Below are 18,737 nucleotides of genomic sequence, written 5' to 3'. Positions count from 1 at the left end.
TAATTGCTAAGTAAGTACCTATTAAACAAGTGGAGGAGCACCTGGGTGGCTCAGTCAGTTGAGCATCTGACTCTTAATTTCTGATCAGGTCATGATCTCACGGTTTGTGAGTTCGAGCCCTGCGTTGGGCTCTCGGCTGACTGCGTGGAGCCTGCTTGGGATTCTCTCCCTCTCTCTCTCTCTGCCCCTCCACCAGCCTCCGACTCTCAAAATGAATAAATAAACTTAAAAAACAAAACAAAACCCAGCCTGGAAACCCATCATGAGGCTCTGTTATAAGAAAGCTCAACTGGAAATGTAAATTGTGGGAGAACCAATAGTAACAACATGCATCTCTGGGCTGTACCTCCCAGATGCTCTATTCAATGCTACATATTTAATATATACATCAGCACAACATCTAACAGCTTTACAAAGGGTATTATTAGTATTAGTATTGTTATTAACTTCATTTTACAGGTGAGGATACTAAGAGATTTCAGAAAGCTTAAGTGAATTACCTAAAGCCACACAGTAAGTACCTAAACTTCAAGCCCAAGATGGCTGAGCCCAAAGCCCACATTCTTTCCACTGGTTTCCTGTTTTGTATAGTACCTATCACTCTTTAACAGTAACAGTAATAATAATAACTGTTATGTTATATTAATAATATTTTATAAAAGAATAGTTATGAAATAAAACTGTTATGTTAATAATGTTATAAAAATAATAGTAATAATAATAATGGCTTATGTAGAGGTTACTCTGTGCCATGCACTCTTCTAAAGTCCTTTACATATATTATTTCATTCAATCCCAGCAACAAACCTAGGAGATGGGCTCTATTATTATCCATTTACAGAATTTTGAGAGTGCATTACCTTGGACTTATAAGTTAGGGCTAAAAGCAGATTCTGTAGAATGATGAAAGATCACTTGTCTTTGTCTTTTTATGTAGAGGAAGAAACCCTACAATCCACATAATATCTCACCTGCACCCAGCCCCAAGAGGGCCCACGAAAGGAGTCAGGGAGAGGAGAAGAACGATGGAGCTTGGACCAGAGCTCTCTGCCTGCCCTTGGTAATCCTATAGGAGAGGCTGTAGGTTGGAAGCACAGGAGAAGCAGACAGAGAATAGACTTTGAGATCATCAGGGTTCCCTGACAGCTTTCCCCTGCATCACCCTGTGCTGCACTAATTTGTCAATGGAAAGACCTTCTACCAGCCAAGTTACAATCCTTGTGAGTAAGGACAATAAAAATTAATAATATTTTCTTCTTATTAGGCTCATTCTAAAGTTTGGCATAACTACAACATAAATTTCCGCCCACATCAGAAAGGTTGGTTGTCAATCACATTGGGATCCCATTGGATTGAACCAAACAGATCAGAAGACATGATGGATATACTCAAGTGTCAACAATCCATGGTTTCAGTGCTCGGATGGTTTGCCAATCCTATCCATGGGGATGGAGACTACCCAGAGGTGATGAAAAAGAAGTTGCTCTCCATTCTACCCCTTTTCTCTGAAGCAGAGAAGAGTGAAGTGAGGGGCACAGCTGACTTCTTTGCCTTTTCCTTTGGACCCAACAATTTCAAGCCCCAGAACACCATGGCTAAAATGGGACAAAATGTGTCACTCAATTTAAGAGAAGTGCTGAACTGGATTAAACTGGAATATGGCAACCCCCGAATCTTGATTGCTGAGAATGGCTGGTTCACAGACAGTCATGTGAAAACAGAAGATACCACAGCCATCTACATGATGAAGAATTTCCTCAACCAGGTTCTTCAAGGTTGGTTGTACATTAGCTCAATTTTTAAAACTTTTGAATACTAATCCTTACAGGATACTTAAAGTCATCTTTCAACATATGATTATTGTTGTTGGGCTTCCCCATTGTCTAATGTTGATAGAATTTTTAAATGTTACTCTCATGTCCTTTTTTAATAAAATTTTGAGAACAAAATAGTTTTAGACTGTAGATACATCCTAAATTGGTAACGAGGTGCTATATCATTCTTTGTAAAAGAAGGCATGCTATAAGAGATACATCCCAAAGTTTTTTGACAGTAGTAACTTGGTTTAAGATGTTGAAAGCTTTTCTTGAAACTGTGCTGTTTTTATTCTATTACATGACTAAATAGTAAAAAGGCCTGGAGACAAAGAATGAGCCATGAATGGCAAAGCTGAGTAATTTCTATGGCTCCTAGATAGTTCTCTGACCCCTAGTGACCCCTCATACCTTTTCCACTACTCAAGTAGTGACATCTACAGGTGACTATTGAAATAATGGAGCAGAAGATACGCTCAAATTATGGTGGGTTTGTCCCCTTCAAAATTGGGCTCCATTTCACCCAAATACAAAGAAATTTTTGGGGCGCCTGGGTGGCTCAGTCAGTCAAGCATCTGACTTCAGCTCAGGTCATGATATCACAGCTCGTGGCTTCAAGCCCCACATCGGGCTCTGTATTGACAGTTCAGAGCCTGGAGCCTGCTTCAGATTCTGTGTCTCTGTCTCTCTGCCTCTCTCCCAGTCGCTCTCTGTTTTCTCTCTCAAAAATAAATAAACATTAAAAAAAAAATTCTTAGTGGATCTTTCTAAAAGTCTGTAGCTCTCTTTAGAAGTCATAAGCCTAAGGGTACCTGGTTGGCTCAGTCAGTAGAGTGTGTGACTCTGGATCTCAGGGTCATAAGTTCCAGTGCCACGTTGGGGATAGAGTTAATAAACAAACAAACAAACAAGCAAGCAAGAAGTCACAAGCCCAGAGGAAAATCCCAGGTTCTGCAAGAGAGTCTTCAGGGAGGGTCGTCTGGGAGAGCAAGACCTTGTTTCCCCAACCTGTGGGAAGGAGCAGCATGGAACAGAGTCATGCCCAGTCACAGGAATGTGCATATGGGGACCGCCAGAACAGAGGACTCTGCCTACAGGGCCTGAGCCAAATACCTACGGTCGGGCAGAAGGGCTATACATTCCCTACATGTTACCATTCCATTTCCCCTGAGGACTGTACAACACCAAAGAGACTAGCACCAGGGCCTACCGAAATATATTTATCTCACTAGAATCTCTTGGCATGGATTTTCCACCTTTTAGGAAAAGAACGTCAGTGACAAAAACCCAACAATGCAGAAATGAAGGCTCTTAAGAAAAAAAAAGTTCATGATTGATTTGGGTATTTGTTGCTTTTATTGCTGCTGATTTCCATATTTCATTTTTGCCCAATTCCTAGAAGTTATTGAATCAGTTTCTTTTAATTTTTTTTTTAATTTTTAAGGGTTTTATTTTTGAGTAATCTCTACACCCACCGTGGGGCTTGAACTCAACAACCCCAAGATCCAGAGTCGCACACTCCACTGACTGAGCCAGCCAGATGCTCCTGAATCAGAGTTTTTAAAGCTAGAAAGGTCCTGAGAGATCATCTTTTCCCATCTTTTTTAACAAATGAGGAAACTGAGGTCAACAAACTTGTCCCAGAGCACCCTCACACCTCCTGCCCCTTGGCTGGTCAGTCCTTCTCTTACACCACTGTACTTGTTTTCTTCCTTAGATGCTCATTCACTTATGTTTATTCTCAAAGCTGATTTTTCAGTCCTTAAAGGGTAGCTACTTAGGAGATAGTTTCTCCACAAATGGGAACCAACCCAAGCTTGAAATGCGAAACTCTTGGTCACAAGCAGACATCTGCATTGGTCCCAAAGGGTTCTGGAAATTTCTATGCCTTCTGACACAGATTTGCATACTAAGTCTCAGGAATATTTTAAATTTGATTATTTCACTGTATCTTTCACTTATTGTGGGTAGGGGGAGGACCATTCTGGATGAAAATAACTGCCACTTTTCCAGTATAAACATAAATTTTCTATTTTCTGTAATAAGCCTTTAAATTAGGGGGAAAAGTTGGTTTCACAATATGCTCCTGGCAACATGTCCCCCAGCATACTGTTAGTGAATCATAACCGTGAACCAGAGTGAACATCTCTGCTTTTCTTTCTCTGTGCAGCAATAAGGTTTGATGAAATACGAGTGTTTGGCTACACTGCCTGGTCTCTCCTGGATGGTTTTGAATGGCAGGATGCTTACACCACTCGCCGAGGATTATTTTATGTGGATTTTAATAGTAAACAAAAAGAAAGAAGGCCCAAGTCTTCGGCACATTACTATAAACAGATCGTACAAGAAAATGGTTTTACCTTGAAAGAGTCCATGGCAGATGTGCAGGGTCAGTTTCCCTGCGACTTTTCCTGGGGTGTCACTGAATCTGTCCTTAAGGTAAGTGGCTACTTACAAATTAACTATGAACTGGTGCAACAGTACACAGTATTTTATTTCATTTACTCAGTGACAACTATCAGACAATATCAGATATGATTACTTGGAGGTGATGGAGGGGAGTTGCGGAAAGAGGAAGGAAAATGAGGAGAATTGATGCTTACCGAGAGCCTCTCATGTGCCAGAACTTCTTGATGATGGAGATGAAAAGGCTGCCCTCAAGGAGTATACAGTCTAGAGGGAATTTACAGTTGCTTTTGAAGGAGGCATTGGCCAGTAGTGTCAAAGTTATAAGAAAAAGCTTTTTATAGATTTTGTTTGCCAAAAGCAAATTATTAGTGGCTCTTTATTCAAGTGGTTCCTGTTATCTGGTAGATTTGAATAATTTGCCTTATGAGGTCTCTGTATCCCAGTGGAGCCTCTCATGTCTCATTCTTCACCTTCATCAGATTATTTGCTTAAATGCCACCTTCTCAATAAGGCTTTGCTCCACTCCAAAAAGTCACTATCTCCTCAATTCCCCTTCTTTTTCTTCTGTGAATCCTATTCATCACTAACATACCACTATGTACTTTACACATTTTTCTTTTTACCCCTAGCTTTATTGAGATACAATTGACATACAACATTGTGTAAGTGTAAGGTGTACAACATGTTGATTTGATACATTTATATATTGCAAAATGCTACCATAACAAAATTCCCATTTCTTTTTGTGGGGAGAACATTTAAGATCTATTCTCTTAGCAACTTTAAAGTATATATAATACAGTATCATTAGCTACAATCACTATGCTGTACATCAGATCCTCAGAACTTGTTAATATTATCACTGGAAGTTTGTATCAGTTGACCAGTATCTCTCCATTTATCCCACCCCCTAGCCCCTGGTAACTACTTTATGCATTTTTCTCATTTTTTTAATTTTTTTAGTTTATTTATTTATGTTTATTTTTGAGAGAGAAAGAGAGAGAGAGTGAACAAGGGAGGGAAGGCAGGAAGAGGGAAACAGAGAACCCGAAGCAGGTTCTAGGCTCTGAGCTGTCAGCACAGAGCCAGATGCGGGGCATGAACTCACAAACCGTGAGATCATGACCCAAGCTGAAGTCAGATACTTAACCGACTGAGCCACCAGGAGCCCTTAGGTTTTTTTTTTGTTTTGTTTTTTTTTTTGTTTTGTTTTTTTTTGAAAGAGAGTGTGCACAAGAGGCGGGAGGGTAGAGAGAGAGGATGAGAGAGAGAATCCCAAGCAAGCTCCAGGCTGTCAGCACAGAGCCTAATGAGGGGCTCGATCCCATGAACCATGAGATCATGACGTGATCAGAAATTAAGAGTCAGATGCTTAACTGACTGAGCCCCTATACATTTTTCTTATTTATTACATCTTCCCCCTACTAGAATGCAAGCTTTCTCCACACAAGGGTGGAGATGTTTGAGGCTTTGCTGCCTGCTGTGTGCCTTACTAGGGCAGTGTCAGGTACATGGCCAGTGCTCAATGCAAGGTCAACTTTTAGAGCAAGATGAGACCTTAGAGACCTCCTATTCCAAATCCTTCATTTTACGGATTAAGCAAGTGAGACCCATCAGTTCATAACTGAGACCTAAGTGACTTGCCCAAGGTAACACAAATAGGCAGAACTATAACAGGCAACTCTCCAGCACCCATATTTGCAGTGCTCTTTTCAAAATAATAGCAACTATTTTTTAAACACTTATTATGTGCCAAGCATGTAGCTGTTGTATGTATGCACGTTCTCTCTATTAAATCTTAAAAACTCTCATTTTACAAGCAAGGAAACTGAGGCTTAGGGAGGTTATGTAACTCATTCAGGTTACAAAGATCTGTTTCATGACACCACGCTATAAGATCTCACAATACCACACTATGGCCTGTATTCTAGAAGCATATGGAAAGACAACAAGATGTACAAGGGATGGGACCAGACAAAATGGCTCAAACCATGAGTGAACAAAGTTCACAGGTCATGAATATCAACACCTGTTGATACTTAAACATGACTTAGTAAATGCTCAGAGATAATTAAGGGGGGAAAGATATAGAGTAACTTAAATACAGGACTGACTCATCTTCCACTCGTGTCCCCTATGGAGCCAACTACTTATCCAGTTCCTATTTCCTACACATGGCAAAGGCACGCCATCTTTTCCCTACCATTTCAAATGGGTTTATATTTTCTATAATTCCATACCCGCAAAGAAAGATCCCAAGAGACAAGAGTTCCGGCCTGCACATGACCCAACCTGTAAGTTTCTGTTTCATCTGAAGACCCACGTATACCCCTGTGATTGACACTGTGAATGTCTACCCCATCTGGGGACCCTACTCCTACTCCTAGGAGCGAAAGTGAGTCACTTAGGTCAGGGGAAAGCAATTCTGGGATCAACCACGTCTGGGTTTCATGCTTACCCCTGGAACCTGGTAGACATCGATCTTCCTTGAACTTGGACTAAGAATGAGGATAAATTGTTTGCCAAGGAAAATTAGGGTGCTTTTTGAAAAATCAGCCAGAGGATTATGAATAGATGCCAAAAAAACCTAAATGTCCTCTATACGAAGACTGACAAAATGAAAGTAACATTTTAAAAATATTAGTATGCCTACCTACTAATATCCCTATTGTACTTTCCCCCCGCCTCTCAGCATTCTTTTCTCCTCCAACATATTTTTTTAAGTTTCTTTATTTTGAGAGAGAGAGAGAAAGAGAGAGCACGCATAGGGGCGTGGGGAGGGGCAGAGAGAGAATCCCAAGCAGGATCTGCACTGTCAGCCCAGAGCCCATGAACCATGAGACCATGACATGAGCTGAAACTGAGTTGGATGCTCAACTGACTGAGCTACCCAGGAACCTCCAACATTTTGTTCTGAAATATATCAAACTAGTACAATAAACACCCATATTCCCTTCATCGAAATTGACCAATTGTTTACATTTTGCCACATTTGCTTTATGCTTTATAAAGTGTTTATATTTGATAAACAAAGTGAAAAGTTGCAGATGTCATTACAATTCACCCCAAAATATATCTATCCAAATGTGTCTCCTAAAAATAAGAACATTCTCCTACATTATTATATTATCATACCCATAAGATTTAATATTGATTCAGTATCATCACATTCCATATTCAAATTATCCTAAATCTTCCAAAAATGTCCTTTTTGGTTTAAAAAATGTTTTTGGATCAAGAATACAAACAAGGATGTCATTCATCTTTAGCCTCCTTTAATTCAGAATAATTCCCCCAAGTTCATGGTATTGACAGTTTTGAGGAGTCCAGACCAGTTGATTGAAGAATGTCTCATGTTCTGGTTTTCTTTGATTGTTTCTTTGTTGGATTCAATAAACTTCTGGAATGATACTATGTAGATGAGGTTCAATATATATCACATCAGGAAGCACATGATGTCATTGTCTCATTATGAAAGATGTTAATGTGTGGAAGTAGTAGTTACCAGATTTCTTGATTAAGGTAGCATTTGCCAGATCTCTTAATTGAAAGGTAACTTTTCCATTTGTAATTAGAAAGTAATCTGCTGATGACACTTTGAGACTGTATACATATCCTGCTTCCTAACAATATGTCACTAATGGTCTTAATATTGATTCATAAACTTCACCTGAATTATTACCTTGTAGATTGCAAAATGGCAAATTTTTAATTATAGTATTCCTTCAACATATATTGGGTAGTTCTCTTAACTTCAGTGCATTATAATTCATTACTGCCATTGTTTCATTAGTCATTTTGATGCTCAAATTATCTCACTCAAAGTAGCCAATAGGACTCCTTCAAACCGCTCCTGTGTCTTTTTGACATTTCCCTTTCAGTTTTTAAGCACATCCTTATTTTTCTGGCATTAGATGTACCAGCATCACCTCATTCTTTTCCTACCCCAGACTGGAAGAAGCCATTCTCCAAGGAGCCCAGGATCCTTTTCATGGAGAACAGAATTTTAGAAATAAGCTCTTGGGAGCTAGGGTTGAAATCAGGGTTCACCATCTCTAATGAGATCTCTTAGCAGATTAATCACACCCACTTGCTAAAACTAATGCTTTTTGGAGATTTTTAAAAGACACATTTTCATTGGCTCTTGCCTTATTTCAGAGCAAGATTGCTCTTTGTAAACACCTTTTCAATATTGATGCTCTGAGGTTTCCAAACACTGAGACTGTCAATCTAAGCTAGAAGGATTGTACTCAAATAATTATATACACATTTAACTTCATGCTCACATGATCAATGTTCTCTCAGTTTAATGTTCTAGATAACTGGTTGACAGATGGTAAGTGGGCAGTGTTATGGTTTTGTAATTAGACTATGAAGGATGACACACAAGAAAACAATTAGAGGGAAAATATTTACCAAAGGTTAATTATCATTTTTTTTCTGGGTGCATTTAAACTCAGCTAAAGGAAGAAAAGGTATTTTAACACAAATACAGAACTTTTATTTTTTCCTATTAATTCTGAATTTGGAGATGTTTTTCTTAAGCCTTTTTATTTTTAATTGATACTCAAGGGCCTAGCAGGCAATTATTGCAACCATGGAAAACTAAACCCAAGTCATGACTACCTTAGGTTTATAGATTGCTTTAGAATTGACAGAGTGCTTTGCCAGAGTCATTGGCTCATTACGGCACATCTGTGGGGTGGGTGACATTGCTCTGTCACTATCCAGAGTTGCCAAGGCTAAGTTTCAAAGAGGGAGAATGAGGACAGGCGTCCAGGACTATCTCCTTGGTGGAGGGGCAGGGTATGACACACCATCAGATCCAAGAGTCAATTTGGGAGTTTCTGGGGGATATTTTCCTGTTTTCCCCAGTCACAATCCAAGTATCTTGCATAAAGAGGGTATTCAGTATTCTGTTGGATGAATAAATGCCATGTTCTCACAGACACATGGGTAGGGACAACATAATGATGCATATGTGATATCACCTGGACTTTTCAAATATAAGGTGCTAGAAAATTGCATTCAGCAAATGCAAGGGCCATTCCCTATGCCATCCCACTAGCCTCTTGTAGGAACTATGGCTGGGTTAACCAGCCACCTTTGACTCCAAGTGCCGAACTCAGTGAAATCCTCTACAACTGGAATTTTAACTTTGTCATCAACTTATGGCAGGATTTGGAAGGTCCATCTTTCATGATTCCTTTTAACTGAAGGTACCAACCCAAATTTCCCAATGCATTTGAACAGAATCATGAGAGACCCACTGTATAACTTGAGTTTTTAGAACAAGAAAGGAGTTTCTCAGTATTTTCTGAAAAACAACTTGTTATCCAAGCCAAGCCCTGGGTGTGTTTCTTTCCCTGTTTTCTGGTCTCCCTGGGAGATTTCAAGAGCTAGAAGAGAGTATGATCCATCCAGGCCTCTTCTATCACCAGGAGAACTAGAAGAACATTCAGATCGTTATGAAGAGGCTACATGCTTCGTTTATGTTCTTTGTTGTCAGTGAGAGGCAGAATGAGACCCCCCTTCTTCCTCTTAAACCATGCTAAGAGCCTATCTGCCAGGGTGTGCCTTACTTCGATGTGCTTGTTTTCACAGCCCAAGGCAGTGGCTTCCTCCCCACAGTTCAGCGACCCTCACCTGTATGTGTGGAATGTGACAGGCAACAGACTGTTGCACCGTGTGGAAGGGGTGAAGCTGAAAACACGGCCAGCCCAATGCACAGATTTTGTCAGCATCAAAAGACAACTCGAGATGTTGGCAAGAATGAAGGTCACTCACTACAGGTTTGCTCTGGACTGGCCCTCAATCCTTCCCACCGGCAACCTGTCCGTGGTTAACCGACAAGCTCTGAGGTACTACAGGTGCGTGGTCAGTGAGGGGCTGAAGCTCAACATCTCCCCAATGGTCACGTTGTACTATCCGACTCACGCCCACCTGGGTCTCCCCACACCCCTGCTGCACAGCGGGGGATGGCTGAACCCATCCACAGTCCAGGCCTTCCAGGACTACGCCGGGCTGTGCTTCCAGGAGCTGGGGGACCTGGTGAGGCTCTGGATCACCATCAACGAGCCCAACAGGCTGAGTGACATCTACAGCCACACTAGTAACGACACCTACCGGGCAGCCCACAACCTGCTGATTGCCCACGCCCTGGTCTGGCACCTCTACGACCGGCGGTACAGGTCTGCGCAGCACGGGGCCGTGTCGCTGTCCCTGCACTCGGATTGGGCGGAACCCGCCAACCCCTACGCCGACTCGCACTGGCAGGCCGCCGAGCGCTTCCTGCAGTTCGAAATCGCCTGGTTCGCAGAACCCCTCTTCAAGACCGGGGACTACCCGCTGGCCATGAGGGAGTACATCGCCTTCAAGAACAGGCAGGGGCTCTCGCGCTCCGCGTTGCCTCGGTTCACGGAGGAGGAGAGGAGGCTGGTCAAGGGCGCCGCGGACTTCTACGCGCTGAACCACTTCACCACCTGGTTCGTGATGCACGCGCGCCAGAACGGCAGCCGCTACGACGCGGACAGGGACGTCCAGTTTCTGCAGGACATCACCTGCCTGAGCTCGCCCAGCCGCCTGGCTGTCCTGCCCTGGGGGGAGCGCAAGGTGCTGAGGTGGATCCAGAAGAACTATGGAGACGTGGATGTTTACATCACGGCCAATGGCATCGATGACCAGTCTCTGGAGAATGATGAACTCCGAAAATACTACTTAGAGAAGTACATTCAGGAGGCTTTGAAAGGTGAGGTGCGGGGCCATATCAGGTACAGTGAAATAGGACATTACCAGCTAATGTGAACGAAAGAATGAGGGGAGAAGGCGCATTAATGACAATGCCAGCTCATTAGGGAAAGTTTGGCAAGGGTAGAAAAGCATTTTTTTAAAAATCAAAAACAATGACAACCCATAGGGGCGCCTGGTTGCCTCAGTTGGTTAAACGTCTGACTTTGGCTCAGGTCATGATCTCACTTTGGTGAGTTCGAGCCCCACATGCGGGACTCCAGAGGAACAGAGAGAGAATCTTAAGCAGACTCCATGCTCAAGCTTGCCACCACCCTGAGATCACGACCTCAGCAGAAATCCAGAGTCTGATGCTCTGGATCAGACAGCCACCCAGGCAGCCCTGTGGGTTTTTCTTTTTCTTTCTTTTTTTTTTTTTAATACTAAAAAGTAGGTAACTTTGAATACAAATCTGTGTCTTCATTCCTAATTATCTCCCTAAGGACTGCCCACTATGGAATTACTGGGTCAAATGTTATAAAGGCATTTTCTATCCCCCCTCCCCTAGTAAGCTATTTTTTTAATACTGTAAAAAATTTTCCTCAATTTTATCTATTTTGATAGGACCAAACAACAGTGTTTGAGAGTCTTTATCTCCTACTCTTTCCAGCATTTGCTACTATCATTTTTAAATATTAATTTTAAATATTCATAATAGATTTGTTGAAGCAGCAAAAAGATCCCAGAAATATGTTTACTGAGCACCGAATATGGGCAGAAACTGTTCTAGGCACCATATCAGCATTCACCAAAATAAAGACTACTGTCCTCATGAAGGCTGTATTTTTGTGGGATGAGAATCAGCAGATAAGATACAGAGTGTCAGAAGCAAAAAGTTCTATGAGAAAACACAGCAGGGAAGAGGGAAGAAGGTGCCCAGGAGTGGGGTTTAGGAGTGGTTACAATTCTAAAGTGTAGTTAGGGAAGTCTTCAAAGACCTGGAGGAACAAGGCAGCAAACCTGTGCAGTTATCTGTGAAGTGTTCCAGGTGAGAGAACAGCAAATGCAAAAATCCCAATGTGGGAGCATGCCTGGCCTGTTTGAGGTTCAGGAAGGTTGAAGAATGAGTAAGGGAGTAAAGCAATCAAAGATGAGGTCAAGGAAGTAGAAGAGGCATTAGTAAACCATCATTAAGAACTGCAGCTCTTACTGTGAGAGACAGGCTATTTAAGGTTTTAAACAGCAGGGGAACATGATCTAACTCACGGTCTTTAAAAAACACTCTGGCTACTCTTTTTTACAGTGAATACACTATAAAGGAGCAACAACAGAATCAGGGAGGGTTGGAGTCTAAGAAATAATGGGGGGTTGGATTAGGTTATAGAGTAGAGATAGTGAGAAGCGGCTAGCTTCTGGACTGATTTTGAAGGTAAAGTCATCAGGCTTGGATGGAGAGTGTTAGAAGAGTGAAGAATGAAATCTGTTTTGGTTTGAGCAACTAAAGGGTGAGCGGCCATTTACCAGGCCAGGGAGACTGACAACAGGTTTTTGGAGAGTTGTTTGGTGTTGCACAGGTTAAAGTTTGAGACGTCTATTAATCAGTCAATTAGAGATGTCACATAGGCTAACTGGAGTCTCAGGTTCAGGTCTGGGGCTGAGATACAAACTTGGGAGTTAAGACCAAGAATGGGATTTAGAAACAGTAAGGCTGGATGGTATCACTAAGGGAGCAAGTGTAGAGGACTGAGCCCTGGGACACTTCAATATTCAGACGTCAGAGAGATGAGAAACCAATGAGTAGGGTGAGTAGGAACCAGTGCTTTTCACTAGAGGGTGTGCAATCAAGGATATTTTTGCATAAGATACTAAAAGTTATAGCATGTTTATATGGAAATGAACCAATAGTGAGGGGAAATGAGAGAAGAGAACAGATGGAGAGATGTCCTTGAGTAAATCAGAGAATAAACTTAGTGTATAAGAGTCAGCCTCTTCCAGGAGCATGGACAGGACATCCACAGCAACAGAAGTATGGTAGTAGGTGGATGGATAGGATTGTGGGAGTTTGAAGAATTCTCCTGTGAGTATGTTTTTCAGTAAAATAGGAAGGAAGGTTATCCCTTCAAAGCAAGGACAGAGGTGCTATATGTTTGAGGAGGGAGAGGTGTTAAACAGCCAAGCAAGTGACTAGGGGAAACCAAGTATGGTTATTGGGCCGCACCAAGGACGTATTGGAGACCTGAAACCAGCCAAATAGGTAAGACTTTTGTGCTTATGATCAACTGAACAGTGTAAGTCCTTTTCCACCTTCATGGCTCCAATTCATAAATGCGCTTCTGTGCTCTGCTCCCAGTTCTTATATTATGGATCAAAGTTTTACTTCAAATGTTTAAAAACTTAATTACACATATTTTCACTTTTACCAATCATGAAAGAATGTCAAAAAACCCTTTAAGAACAATCACTACTTTTTTATGGGTATGACTTTATTTCAATGGAAGCTAAATTCTTTCTTTATAGTCCATGTGATTAATGTTCATTTCTGATATTTTTCAGCACAACTGATTGATAAAGTCAAAATCAAAGGCTATTATGCATTCAAACTGACTGAAGAAAAATCTAAACCCAGATTTGGATTCTTCACATCTGAATTCAAAGCTAAATCCTCAGTTCAGCTTTACAACAAACTGATCAGCAACAGTGGCTTCCCTTCTGACATCACTAGTCCTAGATGCAGTCAGACTCCAAGAAACACAGAGTGCATTGTCTGCTTATTTCTTGTGCAAAAGAAACCACTGATATTCTTTGGTTGTTGCTTCTTCTCCACCCTGGTTCTACTTTTATCAATTACTATTTTTCATAAGCGGAAGAGAAAAAAATTTGGAAAGCAAAGAACTTACAGCACGTACCACTAAAGTAAGGACACAGAGAGGTCTTAGTGAAACTGATCCTATTTCTGTCTGTATGAAAGAAAGTTTAAAAAATTCACTCCGGTTCCGTATACTGGTAACTTACAGAATTACCTATATTGTAGAAAGACAATTTGAAATACTAGTGGTAACCAAGTGATGACAATCGAGGTCTCTCTTGTGTGGTTCAAATGAATTTTCCCTTAAGGTGTGGACATCAGTGAATTCAGTTCTTGGATCTGAAGGTAAAGGCTTTACCCAGACAGTAAGCTAGGATTATCTGATACACTGCTTCATGAAGTTTGATGAGCTGTTTTCTATCATTCTTCTCTAAATACCAATAGCTACATTTAACAAATTATATTGAAAAAAGTACAACTTTGGTTAAACTCCACAACAGAAAATTTAAAACTCTTAACACTGGATAATCAGTGATTATTCTGTCACTTCTAAGGAGGTGCTTTTCCCCTTTAGAAAACACACAATAGGATTAGTGTTCATTTATCATCAGCTACAGCATAGACTGTTAAGGCCACTGATCCTAGTTTTCAATAGTAATAAAAGTTATCATTTATAAAATACAGGATTTTGTGGTTTCTCCTTGCACCAGATCCAAGTTTTAAAAAACAAATAACTTTCATAACTCATCTCATGGAAAGGTCACAGGACTAAAGGACAGCTAGACTCACCTGCCTGCTCAACCTCACAACACCGCAAACTCCTTTAGACAAATTGACAGCATTTTCCTCGCTTGATTTTTGTGAAGCAAATGAGATCTTACATACTTGGGAAAGCTAAACATTCTAAAAAGATGTCAAGTTTTATTATCAAGTCATCAAAGGACCCTATTAGTCTGTAAGACTGTTTTCTCCTGAGCTCCACTGTTCTGATACCATGTGAATACAGGGACCTCTCAGAGATGTAGAATGCAGGTGTATTTTGACCTTGCACCTTGCAACTGTGCTTTTTGTGTACATGTTGATGGTCTGAAGGAGTTAAAACTTTTTTCATTGTACCTTTTGAAGCTGGGATTAAGTAACTTAAATCTGAACCAGGAGTTTGACTTTCTTAAACTCCATGCTTAAGATTTGTTGTGTATGCTAAACTCGAAATGTAAACCCATTCATTTCAATCACCACGCCATTACACATAGTAGCTAATCACTGTCCCCCACTCTCCAGGAACCTGAGTCAAAGTGAAGTTTTTTTGTTCAAAAACCCTTGGTAGGAAATCACCCTAAATTAAGGCAATTGTGATTGTTTTCCAGGTCCACCTATGTCAGAAGCCAAATTTTATATGTAACAGAGGTTCTAATTGAAAATAGCAGTGTTTCAAAGATAACTGTAATGAGAGAACACAATTGGTCAAATAAATGCACAAGTGATTGATGGGAAATAAATTTGCTTTTCGGCTGGCCAAATTCAAGCAGTAAATTTTTTTATTTTTCTTGATCCCTCTGCACCCACTCTTCCACCTTTGGCAATTTTTAGATTATGCTTGTTTTCAAATAATTTTTTTTTTAATTTCTTCTTTGAAAAGTAAGTGGACCTAAGGCTATCCACAATTACAACTGGTTGTTCTAATGTTCACTATGTGTGAAGAATGTCATTTAAAAGAATCACTTGGCTGGATCCCCCTCCCCTTTGTGACACATGGCTTCACTGACCCCACAGTTCCAGTGAATATTCTAATTATCAGTTGAACAACTTACCAACTTTTAAACCTCTCTTAACATCCAATATCTTGAAAAAAGAATGCACATTCAGTATTAGGAACAACAAAGATTTAAGAATTAAATTTAGGTTTTCCTTTCCTGGGGTCTACTTTGTGCTCTTTGATCCAAAAGTACCTTGAAGACTATTTGGCTCTATTGATCTTAGGGTTCATGAGAGTCAGGCTCTGTGCTCAGTGGGGAGCCTGCTTGGGATTCTCTCCTCTCCCATCTTGCTTGGGCCCTCGCTCTCTCAAAATAAACATTAAAAAGATGTATTTATAATCTTCACTACTTCAGGTCTTTACATTTACACCTTAAGTTAAAACTTGTGTCCTTTTGCATATTTGTTGCCTTGCCATACATAACCACCAACCCCTGCCCCCCAGCCCCTGTCAAGTCCTTAAACCAAGGCTTACAGCAGTCCTAACACCCAGGAATCATCTTACAAGTTTTTAAGCCACGATCATATGAGAATCCTTAGATAGGTATTTAATCTAAATCATGACCAATTATACTTTTCAGATTTATCCCAGACTCAAATATTTAAGAATTGTCAAGTTATCATTTGAAACTGCTGGTAGCTTTTGACAAGATCTTCAGAATTTAAGCCTGAGACTTGCTGGGGAGCAGGGGGAATCATCTTAAAATCTAATTAACTTGTGCTAAATTTTGTGCGTGCTAGTAGTTTGTGTATTCAATGTGACAAACTGTCTCTCAAGTCTGGTTTATCTGGAAAATATTACAACGTAACCATATTTAAAGATCCTCTGTAGATCTCTTTTGCTTTGTTGGTGGCAATGCAAGCTGGTGCAGCCACTCTGGAAAAGTATGAAGGTTCCTCAAAAAACTAAAAATAGAACTACCCTATGACCCAGCAATTGCACTACTAGGCATTTATCCACGGGATACAGATGTGCTGTTTCAAAGGGACACATGCACCCCCATGTTTATAGCAGCACTATCGACAAGAGCCAAAGTATGGAAAGAGCCCAAATGTCCATCAATGGACGAATGGATAAAGAAGATGTGGTGTAAGAGGATTACTCGGCAATCAAAAAGAATGAAATCTTGCCATTTGCAACTACATGGATGGAACTGGAGGGTATCATGCTAAATGAAATTAGAGAAACACAAAAATCATGACTTCACTCATATGAGGACGTTATGAGACAAAACAGATGAACATAAGGGAAGGGAAGCAAAAATAATATAAAAACAGGGAGGGGGAAAAAACAGAAGAGACTCATAAATATGGAAAACTGAGGGTTACTGGAAGGGTTGTGGGAACGGGGATGGGCTAAATGGGTAAGGGGCATTAAGGAATCTACTCCTGAAATCATTGTTGCACTATATGCTAATTTGGATGTAAATTTTTAAAAATAAAAAAGATCCTCTGTAAAAAGGTGGTCAGTATATTTTGACTAATTGTTTAATTCTCAATGTAATTTATTTCAAATAAACAGTTTATGCTAATAGTCTGATCAATTTTAAGAACTATAGAATATGAATGGGTCTGGTGTATAATTGGGTTCTGCCTAACACTGCCCCTGCCCATCCTCCCAAGCTGTGTGCGTACTGGTGAACCTTCCTCAGAGTTTTGTTCTCATTATAAAATGTGGGCACCTAATCCTCAAAGTTGGGAAAGTAACACACAAGTCGTTTTATCTATTGTAGGCACAGAAGACATGGAAGCCCTCCTGGGGAGAGCACTAGACTTTCCTTTACCAACAAAACAACTTAGCTACAACCAGCCTCCAATTGTTCCCCTGGTCTCACCCCCGATCAATGCACTTCACTTTGTGAGAAATCACACTTAGTCCCATTGTGGCTACCACTGCCTATACACAGACACTCTCAATATAAACACCTCTATCCCTCTAAAATCCAGCCATTCGGAAACTTCTTCCTCAAACTTCAAAGTAAGTTTTAAGATCCTCAGTACCTTCCAAAACATTGCTTTCCAATCCCGTTGGTATTACTGTGTCTGTAACTTTAATCTCCCTGGCAACCTAGATACCATGTACTTAGCAAATAGCAATCTGCCAGGCATTATTATTCCGGGTGCTTGGAATATCCCAGTGAGAAAAGATCCATCTTCACAAAGGTTACATTCTAAAAGGAAAAAAAAGTGTACAATCCATAATAAATGCTATGAACAAAAACAAGTGAAGCAGAGGTATGTATGTTTAAGATGGAGATGAGGAGTGAGCACAACAGGGTCATCAAGGCAGGCTTCACTGAAAACACTGGATTATAAAAAAAAATTTTTAATGTTTATTTTTGAGAGAGAGACTGTGAGCTGGGGAAGGCAGAGAGAGAGAGAGAGACAGACAGAGACAGAGAGGCAAAGAATCCGAAGAAAGCTCCAGGTTCTGAGCTGTCAGCACAGAACCCAATGTGGGGCTCTAAATCAAAAACCATGAGATCATGACCTGAGCGAAGGTCGGACTCTTAACCAACTGAGCCACCCAGGTGCCCTGAAAACATTTTGACTATAGTCTTGAAGGCTAAGTTGTCACTCCAAAGGGAAAGAACTTCCAGGGGGAAAGACAACTTGAAAGTTTTAAGGCAGTGGTACTGAGAAACAGGAAGGTCAGTTCAGGCAGTGTACCAGGTTAAGAGGAAGTTGGATTTGAAAAAAGGATTCTGATTACTGCTGAAAAGATGAGAGGAGCAAAGCTCACCAGTTAAAACTATTATACTAACCTCCCCAAAAATGTACAGGGCTTTTTATTCTCTACATTATAAAAAATTTCAAACTTTATATAAGTAAACACAATGAATCCCCATTGTTCAGTTTTGACAAGTATCAATTTATAGGCATTCTGTTTCACTTCGAATCTCATCCAATGCCCTCCCCAACCCCACTTTAAGTATTTCAAAGCAAACTACAGTTTTAACATTTCACTTACATTTCTTAACAACTTAGCACCGAACTAAAGATTAACTCAAAATAAAAAATCCAGTTGGCTCATTTAAAATCAAGATCTCGGGGCTCCTGGGTGGCTTAGTTGTTGGGCGGTCAACTTCAGCTCAGGTCATGATTTCACAGCTCGAGTTGGAGCTCCGAATCGGGCTCTGTGCTGACAGCTCAGAGCCTGGAGCCTGCTTCGGATTCTGTGCCTCCCTCTCTCTGTCCCTCCCCCATTCCCATTCTGTCTCTCAAAA

At 40.7% G+C, this 18,737-nt stretch overlaps 1 protein-coding gene across 1 annotated transcript in view; it reads left to right on the top strand.

The window, feature by feature from the left end:
- The window catches only part of KLB (klotho beta), a 36,674-nt gene extending 19,632 nt beyond the window's left edge, over window positions 1–17,042 (top strand). The window contains exons 2-5 of the mRNA XM_045474993.1: window positions 1,265–1,775; window positions 3,985–4,253; window positions 9,828–10,971; window positions 13,503–17,042. Coding sequence (XP_045330949.1) covers window positions 1,265–1,775; window positions 3,985–4,253; window positions 9,828–10,971; window positions 13,503–13,861 — 2,283 coding nt within the window. The 3' untranslated portion in view covers window positions 13,862–17,042. The remainder of the gene's footprint in view (window positions 1–1,264; window positions 1,776–3,984; window positions 4,254–9,827; window positions 10,972–13,502) is intronic.
- The last annotated feature ends 1,695 nt before the right edge of the window (window positions 17,043–18,737 follow it).

This window comes from Leopardus geoffroyi, chromosome B1, assembly GCF_018350155.1.
Source record: "Leopardus geoffroyi isolate Oge1 chromosome B1, O.geoffroyi_Oge1_pat1.0, whole genome shotgun sequence".
NCBI classification, from domain to species: Eukaryota; Metazoa; Chordata; class Mammalia; order Carnivora; family Felidae; genus Leopardus; species Leopardus geoffroyi.
The sequence above is the reverse complement of the archived record's forward strand: the minus strand, read 5'-3'. Positions and strand labels throughout refer to the sequence as shown.